The sequence below is a fragment of the Phaethon lepturus genome, unplaced genomic scaffold, assembly GCF_000687285.1.
Source record: "Phaethon lepturus isolate BGI_N335 unplaced genomic scaffold, ASM68728v1 scaffold48030, whole genome shotgun sequence".
NCBI classification, from domain to species: Eukaryota; Metazoa; Chordata; class Aves; order Phaethontiformes; family Phaethontidae; genus Phaethon; species Phaethon lepturus.
In genome coordinates, this window is record NW_010512125.1 from 15,102 (window position 1) to 36,318 (window position 21,217).

The following is a 21,217-nucleotide window of genomic DNA, read 5'->3' on the forward strand; positions in this document are numbered from 1 at the left end:
CTCATATTCCTCAGACCCTGTGTCTTCACTTTCTTCTGATGTCCCACCACCTTGAACGTTATTGCTACAACCCTAGTGAGAATTCAAGGTATACAATCACAAGGCATTTTGAGCAGGAAGAAGGAAGAGTAAAATTTTTTTCTCATGAGTACTGCTGTTTCAATGTGTTCACTATTGCCTATAGGCCACATATATTTCAGTCTGTAACGGCAGGGCAATAGATTATTTGGTCCTGATTTTTTTTTTTTTTCCTCTTTTCCTTTAAGCAGTCTATGGACTCCACCTGAAATTTAACAATTCTGTGGTTATGCCATAATTATGCAGTTTGTGCCTTCAACTCACTTATGTTTTTGACATATTGGATTGTGTAACTGTGAAACACTTTTATGGGTAAATCCCCCAAGAATTCCAAGCCTGTGTCCATGCCCAGACTAGAGTGACTGAGCAGCTGCCAGTTGGGCAACATGCAGGAATGGCAGAAAGAGAATGGCTCCACATGCCAGCGTTTCACAACTTTATGAAATGGAGAAAGAAAATAAGTACATTTTCCCTTACCTGCTGCGTAACAAGGGAATAGTAGACTCCCTTCTGCAACATGAGTTCACTGTGCGTTCCTTGTTCAACCACGACGCCTTTCTCAAATCCAGCAATAGTGTCAGCAGTCTTGATGGTAGACAGTCTGTGAGCAATCACAATGGTGGTACGTCCAGTCCGAGCCTTACAGAAAACCAAAAAAAAGCAATTTACATTAAAATGTACATGAAAACAGCACAAAAATAAAACAATTTTAGGCATTTATAATATAAAATAAATCCAAACTTTAAAAAGAATTATTTAAAAATTATTTTTCCTGGTTTCATGTCTTTTGTTTAACAGTCTAAGGACATTTTCACTGGCCTAGTTCAGGCACAGAAAAACCACATTAATCTTATTAGACAGGCAATGCAGGTATTAAAGGCTATAAGTAAGGTTATTTGGCTTTTTACCAAACTTAAACTGTTTGAGCTAAAGTATTTCCACGTATATGCATGCATAGGAGAGAAATGCAGTGAGAATAGTTAGGTCTTTCTCAAAATCAAGCTAGGATAGCTAGTATATAAAGAAAGGATATTTTCTTTATATACTGTCCATACATATTTTTGGAAGTATAACATTAGCATGACTTCTGACGAGACTCAGCGGGAAAGCGTAGAGGAGTGGAGCACATCTGGCATCAGAAATGGATTTTAGCCACTCCCTAAAGCTCTCTCCCAGTCTTCTGAAATAAGCTACATCTCAAATCAGGGGCCTGCTGGGATTTGGCAGGGAGAGCTGCTACAGCCTCAGTCTGCAGGTTACGTGTTCCATCCCGCTCCAGCTCCCACACGCAGACCAGTGGCGCGCACAGTCCTCCTGCAGTAAAATGAGCACATGTCAGCTTGGGACTGCTGGAGAGAGTGGCTTCCCTCCTTGTTGATGCCTGGAGTGGATGGTGGCTTGGAGAAAGGAGGAGAATCCAAGGGGACCTCCTGCAACAAATATGTTCTGCAGTCATGGAGCCCGCTGGAAGTTACTTGCTACAGAAGTTGTACCTCATATGGGCACAGGACCAGGGGCATGGAGAAGATGAGGACAGTTTCAGTAGATGAACGCTTCCATGGAGATTTGGATTCTTCCCTTACACCTGCCACCAAGTTCTCATGGATCTGATGCAAGTCACTCAAAGCCTGTCACAGTGCGGTTTTCAATGCCTGTGCCCTAACGCGCAGAGGTGCGGAGCCTTCACCACTGCAGCTGGGAGCTGTGATCGGAACAAGCAAAACGTTTTAAAAGATGAAAAGTTTTCTGAAAAACAGCAGACTACAAGCATCTGCATATGACTCCTCAGAAACGGTGTGCATTTGTGAGGTTAATATCTCGGCTCCTCAGCTGTGAAAATAACGAAGAATATTAGCACCACTTTTTCCACTTGGGGTTGTTGAGAATACATTTGTAAGTCCCATTTGGGGACTACATTGATGGACATCAAAAAGCTGTGAAAAGATGATTACGATAAAATTCAGGGCTCATTTTGGTGTGTTCTGGGAACACGCTGAAGTATAAGGAAGAGTATATAGAACAGTCCCCTTGAGTGATGTCCCTCTATGTTATGCACTAAGTTAAGCAATAAGCTTCTGGAAAAGGTTAGTGTTTGATCATGGAATTAAAGAACATGCAGAAGAAAGCTAAATTATGGCCAAAGTGGCAATCTTTTACTGCTTCACTTTGCAGCAATAATATCATTTATGTATAGATTAGACGAATGCTATTTTTGCATCCACATGTTACCTCAATACTAATAATATCAGTATAGTCATATGAATATAACCAACAGATGCATTTTACCTCAGATTTAGACTGTCCAGCTGTGGAATAATTGCTGGAGGTGACCTAGAAATCTAACTTATATCCATATTCTAAAGAAAGGTACAGCACTGAAGAAGCTTCCAGGGTGTAGTGCGGCTGATATGCAAGGGATCCATCCCACGGGAGTTCCCTAGGCCTGTAACCCTAGATGTTACCACACCAGGGGAACTTGGAGTGCTGACTCTAGGAGGAACTGTATGGAGGGTGGAGTGGAGTGGAGACGCCACGGCCAGGCTCTGTGAGATATAGGGAACTCGAAGGTACAATGGAATCGATAAGCTGCATATTCACTACCCTGAGCCAACGGTCTGTCATGTTTTTGACAAAATGCTGCACTTGGAGTGAACTTTGCTTATTATAATATCATTATAATACTAAAACGCACACCCCTCTCAAAAGTTACCCACCCCCCAAGGTGTGACCACCCCTCAATGAGCGTGCACACTGAATTTTTCCTAGTCTGTACCTTTAAACGCAAAGCGAGAGAATTCTGAACCAATCCTGATAAAGGTATGTATGACTAGAGTCACTCAAGCTTCACCTGCAAAGTAAAACACTATAAAATAGTGTGAAAAGAGCTGGATGTCAGGGAAGACACCATCACCCCTGACTTTTAGGCTCCGTCAACAGGCTGACCTTCTCTTCCCCCCCATTGGGATGCCTTTGGGTAAGATTCGAACACTTGGTCATATCAAGTGCCTCCCCAGGAAACTTAGAAATCCCTATAGAGTCACTTGATATCATTTAATGCGCTTATAGCCAAGCAGTGTTACTCATACTTTTGGCATTTGCACGCGCTTTGTAGGCAGTGAGTTTATCACCGGCAATCCAAAGAACCTGTGTGTCTGTTGCTTCAATAAATCGCGCTATTGATTGACTCAGCCGTGTGTGTGTTGTCCCTAAACGCGACCGTACCTCTGAGTGCGGCTGTGTGAGTTCAGGAGGTGTCCAGCTGAGCAGGTAGTGTGATGTTAGTAGTGCATCCAGACCCGTGATAGCCCAACGAAAGCGTTGGGCGTGACTGGACTACTAACTCTAACTTAGGGCATCATTCAGAACCTAAGCTCAGCCGCCCCCAGTCCCTCTGATATCTGAGGATCGACTGGAAAGCAAGGGGGTTTAGTTTCTGCCAAATTGCTTTGCCTCTTAACGCAACACTGGCAATGAAGGTGGTACATTCTGTATTCCCCTCGAGTCATACTTGTAACCCATATCTCTCTGTGTGTAACTACTGAAAGGAACGGTAGGATTTTTCACTTAGCTTTTAAAAATACATTAAAATAAATATTAGATAAATGAAAAAACACTCCAGCCCAACCATGAAGGTTTTTTTTCAATTATTTTTTATTTTTTTTAAATCAAAGTTCTTCAGCTCTACTACATCTTGGTGGAAACTCTTGACAAAGAAGGGCTGCGAGGAAGGAATCATGAGCTAATGGGACAGAGGCAAGGGTACAAACTCTGACAACTCTGCTCCATAGTAGAGTTGTGGGGCTGATAAAAACAACATGAAGGGGTCAGAGACTTGGTATTTGTAACTGCTTCATGCTTTTGTTCTGTGATTTGCATTCAGTCTCTGTAAAGAAAATGGCTAAATCCCAAGAGCTTTCTGAAAATTATAAAGAAACTGTTCAGTGAAGAATATTAGGAATATTGTAAGTATACATTTCTATTAGTCTACCTTAAAAAGGCCATTCAGTCCTCATATTTTGCCTTGATAAAATGTCATCTGTATTTCACCAGCACATGAACAATTGTAATTTGAGGAAGGAAGTGCAGGAGACCTAAGTTACAGTTACATATGACTGTGTCTTGGTTATAACACTAAAAAACCCTCAGACATGATTCCTACATAAAATTTTGATAATTTAAACTCCTTGCTAAAACACTGAAAATGAAACATCCATCCAAATTCTATTTTCCAGTGTTCTTGATTCCAATAAAAACCTGCACTGAAAATTCTATGTTAATTCTTCTTACATGCTGTTGCACGTTTTCACGGCTACTCATAGCTTTAGTAACATGACTCCTACCTTATCGAGAGCTGCTTGCACTATGGATTCACTCTGAGTATCTAGTGCAGACGTAGCTTCATCCAGAAGTAGAATCTTGGGATTTCTTGCTAGGGCACGGGCAATAGCTATTCGCTGCTTCTGTCCTCCACTCAGCTGAGCCCCTCTTTCCCCTACCACGGTGTTAAATTTCTGAAACAAGAGGAAACAAAACAGAAGTTGTGGGTCATCTCAGATTAAATCCTCACTCCTCTGTGTGATCATAAGTACTCAACTTCTAAACAAGAGGTAGCTTTATCTGGCTGACTAGAGCATGGGCAGAGCAAACATGCTACTACATCCATCCATCTAGCCCTTAGCCAAGCCCTCCTACCCCCGTTACATACTTTACACGCCTAACTTTGAACTTATGGTTCTTTAAAGTCTTGATCTTTACTGCTTGCTCAGAGAGTGCTCCAAACCCTGGGTTTTCTCAAGACAAGCCTGTAAAAGGCATCACTATATTTCCTGAGGACTGCCTACCTTTCTAACAGCATTGGGATCACAGGGAACCACCAGGACCTATAACATTGCCTCCTCTGAACCTGAGACATGCCCCCCCTTGGAGCCATGGCTTGGTTCCTACTGACCGTGTCACTCACTCCAAAGTGGCAAGTCTTAAAGCCCACTGTAGTCTTATATTATACAGGTGTCTAAAAGTAAATATGATCAAACAACTCTTCCTGAGAAGAGGAAACTTTGGAACAGACTGACATGCTAGAAATGGCACATGCTTGAGAGATGGGGACTGAACTCTCTAAGGTTGCAGAAGAATTTGAAATCAAATCCCAGGTGGGCACTTTTTGCACATATGTTTAACTGCAGGGCCAAAAGGAAGGACATATCATCATCATCCATTCCTGAGGATGCGTTTTGAATGGCTGATCTCACTTCCCGCCCCCACCCTGAAAGGGGTAAGGCACCTACGGTAGGAGAGGGCTCAAAGCTGTGAATCTCAGGCAGAGGGAGAGCTCAAGATCCCAGATGTTAAAAAGGCCTTGGTTCAGGGCATATTTATTTACTTCCACCCCCCTTTCCTATTGAATGTGCAGACAGCTCCTGACAAAGGAGTTTGGATTTCTGGATCTTCTCTTTAAAAGCCCAACTCTTCCCACGCCTTGTGAGATGGCTAAGGATGGTAATACAGCTGTGAAGCTTCCCTTCTCCTGAGTTAAGGCATTAACATTTTTTTCAGACTTAGGCACAAATCCTTTGAGGGCAACCAAAGGCACAATATCTATCCCAGGAAGTCTCTGAACTGAAAGCTGCTGGAGGCTATGGGAGTATTTTGGGAAGTTATACTGCAACTTGCATTCCCATGCTTTCCCTCTTAGAAAACTGTCCTAAACGGACCTTTCATTCTTACACTCAAAAGAAGTTCATGAACTCACATCAGGCAATCTAGATATAAAGTCAAAAGCATTGGCTTCCTTGGCTGCTTGCTCAATTTCGGCATCAGAAATATCTTCTCGGCCATAGCGAATGTTCTCAGCTATTGTTGTTGCAAACAAAACAGGCTCCTGGCTCACAACACCAATATTTTCTCGTAGCCACTTTACATTAAGTGTACGAATATCCCAACCATCTAAGGTAATCTGAGAGGAAAAGCGTATGTCAAAGAAGTTGAGGAAATGCATTCTGTTCTTAATAATTAATTGACTTCTTATTACTTAAGTATCAGCTACAAAGACAAAAAAAGAAAAATATTCTTGTCTTTAGTAGAAAAGTATGTTGAGGGAGAAGTCATAACTGTGGTTTTTCCATCCACTGCACAAGCTAGAAAATGGTGAGGAGCAGCACAGAGAAGACATCAGGGTGTTTTTTTGTTGTTCCTCCTCCCTCCCCATGCTGTCCAAGCTGGCTTAAGAGTTTTCCAGCTTCCCTGCATAATTTTACCCCATTCTCATGCTGCGTGCCAGTTTGCTGCCCTCAGTTGTGGCTACACAATTGCCTCTGTGGCTGTGCTTCACACCAGATCAAAGAAACAGTCCAAGCTGACTAAAAAAGAAGGGAAGGTTATTTTTAACCTAGATTGCAATGTGGTCCTATTAACATTGACATTAGCACAGGGGAGGAACAGCAAACTGAGGCATGAGAGCAGGAATGAACAGCCACAGAAACAGTCAGTTTAAGAAAAAACTGTGTTGGTAATAGATAGCTGCCTTGACACATTATGTAGTGATAGTTCAGTGTTTAATATTTGAAATGCTTACCTAGTTCCAACTAGCAGCAGCAACTACTAAGTAGCATTCTTCAACTATTAAGTATTAAAAGAACATTTTCCTTAAATATATTGTTTATTTTCCTGTTTTTTCCCTTTGCAAATTTCTTATGAGAAGTATTTACTATTTGCTGACTGGATCTAGCGTTTAATGGTAGAGCAGACGTACAGTGTGTAACAATGGAAACTTTTGCTGTCGGTTAGCAGACAGAGAAAAATGAGCCAAGAAAACAACTATTCAAAATAGGAAAACTCTCTCCAGGTTTTAGTGTACATTCAATGAAAAGGAAGAAAAAGAGCAGAGCAGAGCACTGTTGGCTTACATTTTGCTTAAAGAAGTTTACAGAACCTTAGAAGCCAATTGTTGATGAAAAAAATTTTAAATTCAGATCTTTTATCTACTCAAAGATTTGTGGTATTTACTATTTCTGGCATAGTACCGTGAGAAGGGGGAAAATAATGAAGTCAAGCAAACTGGAGAAAGTGGTTCATTTAAAATTTAAGTTGTGGAAATACTGAACTATGCAGAGATATGCTCAAATTCAATCAAAAATAAAAATCAAGGTTCAGTCAATATGGGAAACTCAGGCTTATCCTAAGACCTCTCAGTATTTACAGTTCACTTGCAGGCACTCACTTCTCCTTGGACAGGATCATAGAATCTCTGCAGCAACTGAACAGTAGTGCTTTTTCCACAGCCACTGGCACCAACTAAAGCAATGGTCTTCCCAGTTTGAACTTTTAGGTTTAGACCTTTGAGGATCTGGGGGGGGTGGGAAAAAAAAAAAGCATTATATCTTAGTTTGACAAGTTTGATTAGAGAACAGTCTTTTCAAGATAACTGTAGCAATAATCAAGGCAGTAGTAAGGGACACAGTCTGAAGGTATGGCAATATTAGTAAGTTACTTGTACCTGGGAATATTCTGGGGCACTGATATGAAAGACGCTGCATCTATGCTTGTGAAGTGTATCAGCCTTCGAAACAGGACGGCTACATGCAACCTGTCTTTTGTGAATGGTCCCTGGATCCTTCTGGCTACCAAACCAAGCCTGGGAATTATTTGAGGAGATTGGTAACTGGAACAGGCCAAGTTCATGCCAAGAAACATTTTAAGAGTTCCCTTGCATAGACCATTGCATTCCAGTGCCTGGGAAAATTCCCAGCACACTCAAATCAACTAATATAGACACAACCGCAGTACTCTAAACTTGATAGCGCATTTTCTCCAATTTGTATGATCTGGTAGCAAGCTTGGAGTCTTAACATTCTCCTGCTGTCCTCTATTTTCCAATTCGTAGACAATGGCATAACACTTAGGAATCTCTCAGAAAAATACTTCTAAGGCGCTAAATATTATTGCTGAGAAGCAAGTCTGCTTCCCTCTATTTTTAGAATATAAATGGCTGTTTTGACAAGGTAACTGCTGGAAAGCCCTTAATAAATCCCAATCCTTGTTGTTAACAGCCTCAGCAACCTGGGGAGTAGTTACAAATTAATGATATCTTTGTTGCCATTTTCACATTTTGGAACATTTTACCTCAGAAGATGTCCATGTCATATACAAGTAATGCTGTGTAGTTGCCAAAATATTTGGCTGCCATGGGAACTCTTCTTGTTTATACCAGGCTGATTTATAATTTTGCCTACAAATGTTTTTGCAATGAGAGATTAAAATAGTTGCAATATTGCTCTCCTTTCCCTGTGTTACATCAGGGTTTGTATCTCCAAGAAGCTGATATCCTGGTGCCTGCATTATCAAACAAGAACTATATTCTGGACACCATGATTTCTCCAGATGAAAATAGTCACAACCACCTAATAGACTATTTCTAACTTTCTTATCAGGCAAGGTGTTGTCAAGATTAAAACTGACAATAACTAGACTCCTTAGTTCTCCGATTTGGTTTAGCCTGGACAGCGGAGATTACACTGTGTTGCATCAATTGCTTGAGAGACTGTGGATAACTTCTACATATCTTTGCTGATTCCTTTTGGTTCTGTTAAATAACACTGATACTCTTAGTGGGGAGACCTGATGACTCAGCAGATTTCGGAAGGATGACCAAATATTTATTTCCCTCCCATTTGGTGCACAGACCCGTAACAGCTCACCAGCCTGAATAGCATTTTGAGGAAAGAGAACGAAGAGTCTATCACTTCTGATTTCTGAGCCAAGAGTGAAAGAAAATGCACTGCACTGACTTCAGTTAGGCAGAAGACCTAGCTCTGGGTCTGTCCTTCAGCAGCCCCAGTGTCCTGGAAACAGATTTGAAGCATGATGGGACAGACATCAGATGACAAGTGTGAAGAGCCATCTGAAGAAATAGCCACAGTGATATGAACTTTCCCATTCTCACCACTTAGTTGGTGTGCCCAGCTTTTAATCATTAACGTTGGAAATCTCTATTTCTACCTTTTTATTAATGAAGTAACAACAGCAGCAAATCCCTTTTTCTTTCACCTTTATCAAGGCTTCAAAAGATTATAAACTGTTGAATATGGTAGAGAGGTCAAACCAACTGTATCAATCACTATGACATGACATATATAACACTGCATGATAAGGGCACCAAGGGAAGTTCAACTGGCAAAGAATAGGGACACCAGTTTATTGAACAGCAATTTTAACATCTGCCCAAAATAAAATTTGACTTCCAAATATATATTTGGGATGCTATGTTTCAATCCATTCAATAGCATATCGTTGCCAAGCCTATCTGACAGGTCATTTTTCACATAGGATAATCACAGCAATTCAGAACAACCAAGGGACCGGAAAGAGCAACCTCCTGGTTTAGCTAACTGTGTAATGTCTTGAATTTTTACTAACAGATCTTGAAAAATCTTATTTGGTTTATCAGAGCTCTTGTTCCAAGAAATTCAGACTAGGAGCAACACACATTCTTAGCTTTGTCCAGCAGAAGAGAATGGTGAGCAGGTAGTCAGTGGCAGTAGATGTGGAGCTTTGTGCAGTATTGGGTGGGAGCGGAAAAAAAAAGTCCCATCTCCCAAGACAGGAATGCATTTTGCATTCAAGAACAACAACAAGGTTAGACAAATACTATGGATATAGGCTGCAGAATTTCAGTACAGTAGATTAATTTAAAACAAACACTTACTTTATCATCAGGTCTGGATGGGTAACTGAAATGGATGTTCCTGAATTCAATTTCTCCTATGAGTTTGTCTGGTTTGTAGCCTTCCTTAGAACTGCTATCTATGAGCCGTCTCTGGAAAGAAGTTTTTAAAATATATTGGTGGTTATTACACTTTTAGAACTGTTATTTCAGCTGGATACACTGTTTTCTCCTTTACTTTCTCAGCTGCTGGTTTACACTGCAGTACACCATTGCAGAGCTGCTGCATTTTACTCACAGGATGCTGAATGCAGGGGAACATCTCACTGTGAATTCTACTTTGACAAATATAGTACATTTTCAAATGCAACAACATCCACAGCAGAAAATCTGTAGAAGTTCTGTGATTGCAGAACTGTACTATCTTGCAGCCAAAAAATGGCCTTCAGTAATCCATATGGGAGGATTTTACACTCACATCAAGAAGAATGATGTAGACTTTTCTGCATGAACATTCTAGTCCTACTTGTTTGAAATATTTTATAAACACAGATATCCGATTGCCACATAACACAGCAAGACCAAGATAATAACAACGTGGAAACCCTTTTTCATAGCAACATCAGCACTGCAGCTTTATATTATTATAGCTTTCAATAGCAATATTATTCTCTTCCTCAGCTACTCCTCCTCCTCCCAAAAAAACTGCTCAGCTGAAATTGTACATACAAGCTTTTTTTTTTTTTAAAAAGTACAGTGCCTTACTACTTTCCCTCTGCGGTTGCAAGTCTAACATTAGAAAAGGACTTTATCCATAAATCTCAGATACACATGCTGGGTTGCCTAACATTGTAACAAATAAAGAGGCAGTTTTCTTGATACGAACGGAAATATTACGGGTTTCAGTGGTAGGCATCTATCGAGTTTATGGTTTGGGGAATTTTGAGTGTTTTTGTTACATCTCTTGAGGGAAAAATAAAGAAGTGAAAAAATTAAGTGTGGTTGAAAGGTTTCTTTTCTGCTTACTTAGATCCTTACCTTATTGATAATCTGATATACTTCATAGGCAGCCCCACGTGCGTTAGCCACACTCTCCAGGTTAGGAGCTGCCTGGCCCAGGGAGAAGGCTCCGATGAGCACAGAGAAGAACACCTGCAGGAGACAGAGGGACCCATCATGGTTAACAGTGATTACAGAGCCACCAGTGCCCAGCTGTCAAACACACAAGTCTTTCTAGTGCACCCTTTCCAGGAAAATTAAATACAAAAGTGAAAGGTGCATTTCACAGTTGGTCCTGTCCACTCCCCATTTTCCTGGGGTGAATGGTAACTACTGACACAACCTTCTGTGGCACAAACGGCTTTTTTTGATGCTCTTGCATTTTCTATTATGTACAAATAGAACAAACATCTTTCTCTGTTGCATTCCAGATGTTCCCAAAGTTAAGAGGCTTGCAAAATGCAGTCCAGATTTTCTTAACTGAAATCCCACCTGTGGGACCAACACACAATTAGCTTGACATGCTGTGAGGAGCAATACTGAGGAGAACTCACCAGAAGTCACTTGAGTGTGAAAGTTAAACATGCAGCCAGACTTTTGACAGCAAGAAGATAGCTAAATATCCCCAAACTAATACCAGCTTAGACATATTGGTAATCAATGGTAGTTTGTAAGTAAACAACAAAATGCGCAGAAAACATTGAGGTTAAATGAGATATTGAGGTCTTCCTAGTACACATTCAGCACACCAGTGGGGTTCATTTAATCATAGTGTCTAGCTAGAATTTTGTCGGCAGTCCACATTACTTGTCTTTGCTTCCTAACCACCGCTCTAGGTTGTTCATTCTGCCCTACAATAGTGTCCAAGACCAGTTAGGAAAGTGCAGATACTTTTGCCCTCTACGTTGATTAGAATGGTGATTCAAGGTGCCCTGTTCAAACTTGCTGTATCAAAAGCTAGGTACGATGAGTGCCCTCCTTTCAGTACTTTTATACCAAGCTAGTTTCTAACAGCTAATTTAGCAAGCACTTGGCAGAAAATAAAAATAATTATATACACCACTTACATAACTATTTTCTTCAAGTTACAGAGCATTTTTCAAAGCTGCATTGCTGTACTTACAATTAACACACGGCCAATGTCATAGTTTTCTTCCTCTGCAGTGAGCTTGGTTCCATACCAAAATGCAAGTGCATAGGATCCAAAGACAAGAAATTGTGAAACACCTAGAGATGTGTTGGTAGTAATGGATTTTTTTACTCCAACACTTCTAGCCACGTCTAAGTTAGCATCATATCTGAAAGTGGATAAGGAAATAATTAATTTGACAGGTACTACATGCCATTCTGATTGATACTTCTCAGTGTCTTTTTTTAATTAAAAATTAATTTCTGCCATAAAAACAATTAAAGTCTCACAAAGAAAACAGACTTTTTTTTTTTTTTTTTTTTTGACAGCAGACTAGTAGGGATATAATTTGTTTGAATAAATCCGCTCTGATGTATGCTGACAACATTAAACCACTACGGAAGACATAGTGGTATCTGGAAGACATTTGGAAAACAACTGAGTAGCATGACTTCGTTATCATGATGGAAAGCATGATACCACACTTGAGCCATTTGTTTGCATTAGTCCTGAAAGGAAACCTTGAAAAAGTTTTATCAACATTACCTATCGAAGGTAAGGTTTAGTCTTCCTCATTTAAAAAAGGCAAAACCAAAAAACCCAAACCCCAGGCACTATAAATTAAGGCAGGTAAAAGACTGAAAGCCAGAGAGCCCTCAGATGCTCTTACTGGCCATGCTGGAAAGTCAGGAACCTTTCCCTTAGGTTAGTTTACGGATTACTATGGCAATACAGCAAACAAGTGGACGCAGAAGAACAGTATAAAGACTGACAGGTTCAATGTGAGAATTATTTTTTCTAAGAATAGTTCATATTCATTCATCTATAGTTTCCAGCTAATAGCAAAAAAGTGCAAGCTGTTGAGCATGTTGTTGGCAAGTAAAAAGATACACTATTCCTAGGCTATACTTTCCATGAGCTTGAGTAAGTAAAAGCTAATACATATTTTCTGTACAAAACATCCCCATAGCAGGAAGACATGAGATTCAGTCATCCATGAAGGAATCTTAAAACAATGTGCATTAATTTTGTTCATGTAAATTGCTCATATGCTACCAGTGCTATATTTGTTACTCAAATGTATTTAAATGTCTTGGCTTGGTCGTGTTCTTAAAAACAAGCTCTACCTTCGAGGCAGCAGTGTCATAGGTCCTCCAGGGAAATGAGAGCTGGGTTTAAGCAATGCAACAAGCACATGCGATCACTTGACTACAGAGGAAGAGCCAAGCCACTGCCAGAAACAGAAGACTGAAGGTCCCTTGCAAGTATAAACATTTGCAGTCAGTGGAGGCACTGTGCAGTGAAAGGTTGCTTTTCCCAACTCTGAGGCCATCATTCAAGAGCTGTGTAGGAGTCACGATCCATGATTTGCAAAATGTCCTAGTCAGTCCTTGGTAGGAGTTTGTCCCTAGTAGATGATGTTCCTAAGAGAGCCACCAGTTCCATGGATTTTTTTTCATTAAATGGAGGTAGAGCTCTGGAAGAGGCTGACTGGACAACCATGGAGGAAAGGAAAGGCCTTACTACTAAGCCAGAGTTACCTGGGTATCAGTTATTTTGTCTCTAGACCTTAAAAAAAAAATAAAAAAGAAGAAGAAAAAGTAGTTTGAAGCAGCTCCTACCATTGGATTTTTGGACAGTGGTATTTGCAGGGGCCGAGAAGAAGATGGGGAGAAGAGACAACAGATCTAGGCCGACTTAGGGCTTTTTTGCCTTCACTGTGTGAGCAGAAAGGGTCTTAATATTATTGTAACTTAAGGACAAATCCCAGTAAGCAGAATACAGTGCTGTAAGATAGTCAGAGCTCAGCCCTTGGAAGCAGACAAACGCAGGCTGCAGGACCCTGAGCTAGGGTTAACATCACCGTAGATATTTCACACAAGACCAGTGCAAACATGAGAGCTGAAAAAGATAGAAGAGATTCACGGATCATATGGATCAGGCCTTCTGGTTTGCCTTTCCCAACTGTATGGTGTTGGTAATGCCCTGTATTTGTGTACTGAATGTTATTGTATGTTGTTGTTTACGATATGTGAATAAATTTGTGGTCAGACATATCCACCCTCACCTTTTACATGTGACTAGGGCCAACACTGGATTAGGTCAACTACAAGTGTTATTTGCAAATCATTAAAGTAATAAAAGCCAGTGATGCGATTTTGCTTAAGGCTGTTATCCAGCAAAGCTTAAACATAAGCTCGTTAATCAGAGATCAGAACAGCAGTGCACATGTTCTAGAAGTTAAGCAATTAATCACATGCTTTTCTGCATTTGACTGCTAGATAAAGATAATGTTCCCACCACTTTCACTTTAAATTCAACTCCAGATCTCAATCAGAGGAGAAATTTGTGTCCATGCTGCCATGATAACACCAAGTAGCCTGTATTCACTGCCAGATTTACATATCTTTATTTTCAGGTGAGCTGTCCACTTATAGAAGGATAAAATGACATTAAAGAGAAGCCCATTCCCCTGCCCCTTGGGGAAAAAAAAAAACCAAACCAAAAACCCAACCCACAGCCAAACTTCTTTTCCAGATTTTAAATATAATTATTATTTCAAAAACTTACTTTGCTAATGCCTTCTGCTGTCCATTGAAAGCCATAACAGTCCTGATAGCTGTCAAAATTTCTTCTGCCACAGCTCCTGCTTTGGCATAAGCAGACAGCTCTTTAGCAGTAAGGGATGCCAGGAGCTGGAAAGTTGAAAAACAGATGTTATTGCAGCCTACTGAAAGGGTATGCACTCTGTATTGGTGAATAAAAATTGTCCGTGTTCAAGGCACAAAACGAAGTTTTAGAAAAGAGGGGGTCAGCTCCTCTCTGTGCCCTGAATTCCTCCAAAAATCCAGCTCATTCTCTCATTGTGTCCTCATTAAGGACTATGCAAGCATCAGATAAGCTTCATGACTGACCCATTTTCCTCCCGAGTTGAGGACAGCCTATGATCTGCACTGTCATGTGTGAGGGGTCAGGGACGTGTGCTGTAGCTGCTCTGGGCGGTGTCTGAGGTGTTCAGAAACTAGAGCACCAGTAGCCATTGAAGTAAGCACGGTAGTCACATTACAGCTTTTAATGCTCTTCTTCCTAGCTTATCTAAAATGCTTCAGGTGGAAAAAAGCTTGGTATTATATGCAAATAACCACTGAGGAATACAAGCTGTACCCATTAATGTGGCTACCATGGATCACAAGGGGAAATGTCTTCCTACCTGAAAGGGAAGCCTCTCCAGATATTTCACTAATCTGTATCACTCCAGTCTGCAATAGCTGTGTATATATATATATCTGTCCTAGGGTCTACTCTGTACACAGCATGAGACTTGGTAAATTATTTGCAATGAATGTGGTATGGCACATGCGCAGATGGAAAGAGCTGGAAAGGCATTTAGGCATTTGCGTGGAGGGAAGAGCGAGGGTCACAAGCCTGGGCTTCCCCAGCGCTCGGTGTGGGGAAGTCTCTGTGCGAGGGAGATGCTCTGGTGCAGATGATCCGCCTGCCACATGGCATGAGGACAGAGTACGTGGACAGAAGGAATATGACCTGCATTACGTGCTTGGAAACCCCGAGAAAAGCTACAGGAGGAACGGAAATCATAAAGTAAGCATGGGGCAAAGCTCCCAGCTTCAAAACCACACTAGGTTTCTCCCATGCTCTCCCCCTTTCCTGTGCATAAGAACCGCAGTGTTTTCCTGGTTTGCTTTGTTTATCAATCCCCACACACTTACAGTTGACCAAACTGCTGCTGATGCAGCAAGCAGAGGGCTGACTGACAAAATCACCAGTGTCAGCTTCCACCCGTGGATGAATCCTATAGTAATCCCTGTCAGAAATGTGGCAAAAAACTGTACAAATATACAGATCTTGTCTCCGATGCCTTCGTGGATGGTGTTGATGTCACTTTAAATAACAATAATAATAAAAAAAGATTTGTTAGCTTTGAATGCCTTTCATTCTAACTCCCCCCCTCCATTTCATGCTGTGTGGCCTAATGTCAGAAGCTTTGCCATTTCCTAACTGGCACAGTGAAATTTCTAACCACAGCTACTGAACAGTACCATTAGTCTCTTGTGTGGCCAAAACACAGCAGAAACCTCCTATTATTTAAGACTAATTTTCTGTATTTTCCATCACTCTCAGCTGTTTCTATGCCCTATCACTAGGTCACAAATGACCTAGTTTCCTTATCCAGAATCCAAATGGAGTAATACAAGTAAACAGCCAACCAGCCTCTTCATGTCCCATGACCATCCCAAATAGATTCCTTCTGCTCAGCTCTCTGATGCATTTTATGTTCTTAATTTTGGCTACAGATTCAGATTAAGGGTTATCTCCAGTCTATCAGAAAAACCATTACTTGCAAGAATCTCTATTTTTCATGCAAGTTTCCTTCCCTATTTTCTCTTCCCAGTGTGTACAGATATTAAAGCTGAGAGGGGTTTCATTTAAGCTTCTCTTACACCTTTCAGGACACAGCTCTTGTCCAAAGCTATCTTAAAATCCAGAAAAAAAAAGAATCTGTGTTTGTATGTATAGTCCCATTGCATCTTGGGGCATATAGTCCTCATCCCTAAGTCTATTTAAGTCCATGGAAAATGTCCAAAGACTTTGACTGGACAGAGTCCAGTCTGAGATCTGGCTGTATGTAGTTGCAACCTCATTTCCATTCAACAAAGTGTCAGAGCTTTCAGGTTTGTAAACTAGCTGGAGACAGCAGAGCTGTTTATCTAGTAGTGTCTGCCACGTTCTTCATGGACATTAGAAAGCCAATGTTAGGCATTTCACAGCAAAAACCTTCCAATGCATATATCACAGAAACTGCACAAATGAAGCTGAAAAGAATAATGAATTTCTCCCTCAGGGCTGTAGTATTTCACATTTCAGGGTTTTTTGTTTGTTTGTTTCTTTCTTTTAAACTCTCTAGAGGCTATTCCACAGAAGGTAAGCGGCAGTTTCTTTTAAATGTCATATTTAGGGGGGTAAAAAATGAACCGAGCCCTCACTCTGTCAGTCTGGTGTTCAGTGTTCCTATCTGGATAGTATCAAACCAAGCCATCTCCTGATGGAGCACTGCAAAAAAGAACTTCTGCCGGATCCTGGCTGTCTGCCTTGAAGCAGCAATCAAAAATGTCCATACTTGGATGGTGCTTAGGATCAACACAGCACAGCCAATTCCCACGTAGTAGTACGCAAACCTGTGATAAGGGAGCAAAAGGCCATATGACTCCACTGTACCATGTGAGAGAAATTAGGCAAAGCAACAATTAGTCTTCATTTACTCCATCAAAGTAAATACTGAAATCTGTGATACATTGTTGGGAAACCTTCTCGAGAAGGCAAGCGTTTGGCTTCCGCTCAAAGGGATAATACAGTAAAGGAAAATTCCCCAATACTGTTAACAGAATAACTACAAAGTATCTTACTTAGTCATTTCAGCTTCTATATCTATGCTTGGAATTGACGGACAGCTGGAAATATTTACTGAGGTATCTGTTGGGGGAAAAAAAGAAAAAGTAGTAATATTTGTGAAGGTATTATATGTAGAAGATAAATCATGGCAATCTAGGGTCATCAGTTTGGGAACGTTTTGTATTTTGCAAGTGGGGCTTTGCAAAATACGGAATTATTTGGCAAATACTAGAAGTTCAGAAAATATAAGTGTGTGATTATAGTACCTGATAATTGATGATACAGGCAGTGGTCATGCTCCTTACTATCTCACCAAATTTGAAGTTCATTCATAAAGAGCACAGCCAATGCACTGCTGTTATCCTGTTCAAGCCATTAAAGGTTGATTGAAACAACCAAGTCATTCACAGCAGGAGGAATTTTCCTCATTATATCTTTGTTCAGATGTGCACCAGTGTATAGTCTGGGGAAAAACCTCTGTCCCTGTAGCAAAACATAACTGGTATGTAGAGAAGCCTAATTTTAACTTTTTACCTTCTGACACGTTTGATTTCACACCACTTAGCACAAAGCTGTTTGTCATCTCTCCAAAGACAATGATCATAAGTGGCAATCCAGTACCATTTGCAACAGCTGCGATCAAACCAACTACCATCAAAAGGACATCCACCCAATCAGCATAGCAAAACTGTGTGGACATTAAAAAAAAAAAAGAGGAAAAAAGAGAAAGAGTGGAAAAAGAGTGTGACGTTATGCCTGACAGTTCACGTATTTGTTACAGTACAGCAGATTTAGAGAACATGCTTTGTTTCTACCTACATATTCTAAGCAACAACACTCCAACAGAAGACAAGCAAGGAACATGAGAAGAATTTTGTAGTAGATCCCATACATCTTTAAATCCGTATTCAGCAGGGCTGCTAAGGGAATATTGGCAGAACACATGGATCTTCTTCAACTCAGCAGGGAAAAAAAAAAAAGGGTATGTCCTACATGTTTCTAAGTAATGATCTTCTCTGTACAATATGTTGCATTTTGTGTTCCAGTAAGTTACATATTTACTAAGATAATGCCTTTGAAATGTAAACAAGAGTGAGTTACTGACCAGCACCTGGGTTCTATCTGCCAGTAGAAAAACATTTGCAGCAGAGATTGTATCTTAAGGCTTGTCTACCCTTGACCATTTGTTTGATTTAAAGAAGGATGTGAATTTAAACTGCCATAGCTATTCCTGGATGTGGTTAAACTGAGATCAGAACATTTTATTCCTGACTGTCCTAACCCTCTTCCAAAGTGTAAATGGACATGGAATAAACCAGAGAAGAATAAAGTTCTGTTATTCCAAAATAAGCAAGTCCACATGTAAGAGTTATTTGGGAATAGTTGTTGTATAGAAAACTGACACAAAACCATACCACTGGTTCTCTCAGAGAGCAGATCCCTTAAACGTCAAACACAAGACAAATCCTTTATAAATAGAGCCAAGGCAAGGGCCTGTGCAGTATGTCCGTCCTAGATCAGCCTCAGCAGGGGTGAGCTTCATCCTCCATTAGCACTAAGCTTGAACTGCTGTAAGTGCTACCAATACACTGAGGTGGGAATCTGACCTAACAGGACAAATTTTAAAGAGGCCTTACACCAGCAGTAGTATTTGATAGGTCTCAGGCTTCTTCTCCAGTTTTGATCGTTTATTAATTGCAATTCATAAAGAAACAACTCATAATGACAAATAAAGGAAAGAAAGCTGACCATCAAACTGGACACTAACCAATTCAAAAATGCCAACCACCTTTTTCTCTGGCTTCTCATTTTCCTTCCTAGAAGAAAATGCAAGAGACTAATTAAGATGAGTTGTTTTCTAGCAAAGCTGTGTTAACACCCCCACCCCCAGTACATCAGTGGCCAACGTGTTAAGTTCAAAGAATACCTACGCTTTTTTCCTGGGCTTTAGCTGGTCACTTTGTTCAAGATTTTCATCGTGTTGGAAAGAAGGGTTGTCGTATCCCTTGCTTGCAGATTCTGTAAAATAAAACCCAGACTTTTTAAACATAATATCCCATCTTTCATACCACTTTCTTGCAACTCTCCCTGATGATTCTTTTGCATTAAAGCTTAAAGACTAATTTTTCCTCGTGTTCGTGGAACAGCCTCATGAGTTTTTCTTGAAACTTCCTTTCAATTCAGTTCATCTCCTCTACTCCAGAAAAAAAGCTTCCAGCTCCATTTCCGAGATGGAAACAAGCTTAATTTTGACAGTTAAAATGTTTATCCAGAAAGGCTATCAAAGACTAAAAGCAAGAATTAATTCGGTAAACACCTACACAACTGAATGCAAATGAGGAGAAGCCCTACTGTAGTAAGTGGAATTTCTTATAGTGAAGGTTATAATTGCTGTAGGTAACACACAATAGATGTGAGTTGACTGGAGAATCATGTCTTTGCCTGCAATAATCATCTTTATTTCATTGTATGGAAGGAGTTGCCACACGTCCTGCTTCCTTTGTGCTAGAGGTTTGAGAGATCTAGATGAAAGGGGAATCATACTCCAGAAAGCTTATGATTCTAAATCCATGAAATGAGATGTAATAATGGATAAAGAAACCGATGAGCAACCCCAGTAGGGAGTCAGCTGTGAATCGCATGGGGAGAAAAGGGCTCCACACACCAGCCATCCCCAATTTACTTTTCCCTTAACTTTAACTGCTGACTCACTATGAACAGAATTATTCACATATTGTTTTCAATTTCAGTCAGGCTATAAAGACTGGTTTAGATAGCCACTCAAAGGCAATAATGCACTTCCACCTTACTGAGCTTATTTTAGGAGCATTCTCATGCCCAGGCTAGGACCCACCTAAATAGTTTTACCCATGTGAATGAATTTTGTTGAACTTGGTGGAATGACTCATTCATGAATGTTTTCTAGGTGGTGGCTTTAGTTCACTGTAAACTCATTGTGGTATCTACTATAAAACCACTATGGAAATCAGGAAAGACTTATAATGCACCTTTAGATTTGGAGCTGTGGAATATATTCCTCAAACACACACACTGCTTTCACGCATGTGGCTTACCAGCATTGCAGAGGTCCTTTTCTGTGGAATTTACAAGACAATTGTTCTTCATTGTTCTTTTTTGTGGTATGCTTATGAGATAAAATCACATTAAACAAAGCCTACGTTAAAAAAAAGGCAACAAAACATTTAGAAATGGTAGATATTTAAAGAGTTCACATTAAAATATTTGTGGGTTTTTCCCGTGACTCGTTACCTTTTGGTCTCAACATTGACCTACTTAAAAATAATGACTAAAAGAAATATGTAACAGCATGATAAAGAACTACTTTTAGTAAGATATTAAGAACAGTGCAAACTGTTACCATGGAACCTAACTCAATAGCTCATTTTAGTAGTCTTTTATGCTAAAGCCCTAGATCATTCATATGCAACTATTGTGGATGATCTATTACAGAATAGAGGATTTCCCTCATTATCTTGTGTTTGATTAAAACTTATTGAACAGTCATAACACAACCATGACTATAATGATAAAGACTAAAGATACATGTACGCATTATACCGTACACCAACTAAGCAAGATTTACAGGTGGTAAATGACTGATGTGCCAAGTTTCCCTATGCTTTTCTTCTTGATGTATCACACATACAGATTTAAGGAAAAAAAAAAGTGAAAAAACACACATGAATTTTATGTAGACTAAAATAATAATAACAACAAAGTGCATAATCAACCTGACATAAAAAATTATATTTTTTTTCCAAAACCACTCTTTTGGATAGGTTTCTGGTTGGGGTTTTTTTTGTTTGTTTCTTGTTTTTCCTCCCCTCCTGTTATTTCAGCTTACCTTTACGACCCACGCTGTGCCCATAATCCTCACGGCCGCCGCGGTGGGGCGCGGTGCCCACAGCCCCGCGGCTGCGGCC

General features: G+C 40.2%; 1 protein-coding gene across 1 annotated transcript in view; it reads right to left on the reverse strand.

Moving 5' to 3' along the window:
* LOC104619844 (multidrug resistance protein 1-like) overlaps positions 1–17,949 on the reverse strand; it is a 31,941-nt gene extending 13,992 nt beyond the window's left edge. The window contains 13 exon segments of the mRNA XM_010285875.1: positions 1–72; positions 556–717; positions 4,419–4,589; positions 5,828–6,031; positions 7,295–7,420; positions 9,779–9,889; positions 10,775–10,888; positions 11,859–12,033; positions 14,436–14,560; positions 15,593–15,764; positions 16,868–17,059; positions 17,288–17,354; positions 17,808–17,949. The exon segment at positions 1–72 is cut by the window's left edge and continues 15 nt beyond it. Coding sequence (XP_010284177.1) covers positions 1–72; positions 556–717; positions 4,419–4,589; positions 5,828–6,031; positions 7,295–7,420; positions 9,779–9,889; positions 10,775–10,888; positions 11,859–12,033; positions 14,436–14,560; positions 15,593–15,764; positions 16,868–17,059; positions 17,288–17,354; positions 17,808–17,928 — 1,812 coding nt within the window. The 5' untranslated portion in view covers positions 17,929–17,949.
* Between the last annotated feature and the right edge of the window lie 3,268 nt (positions 17,950–21,217).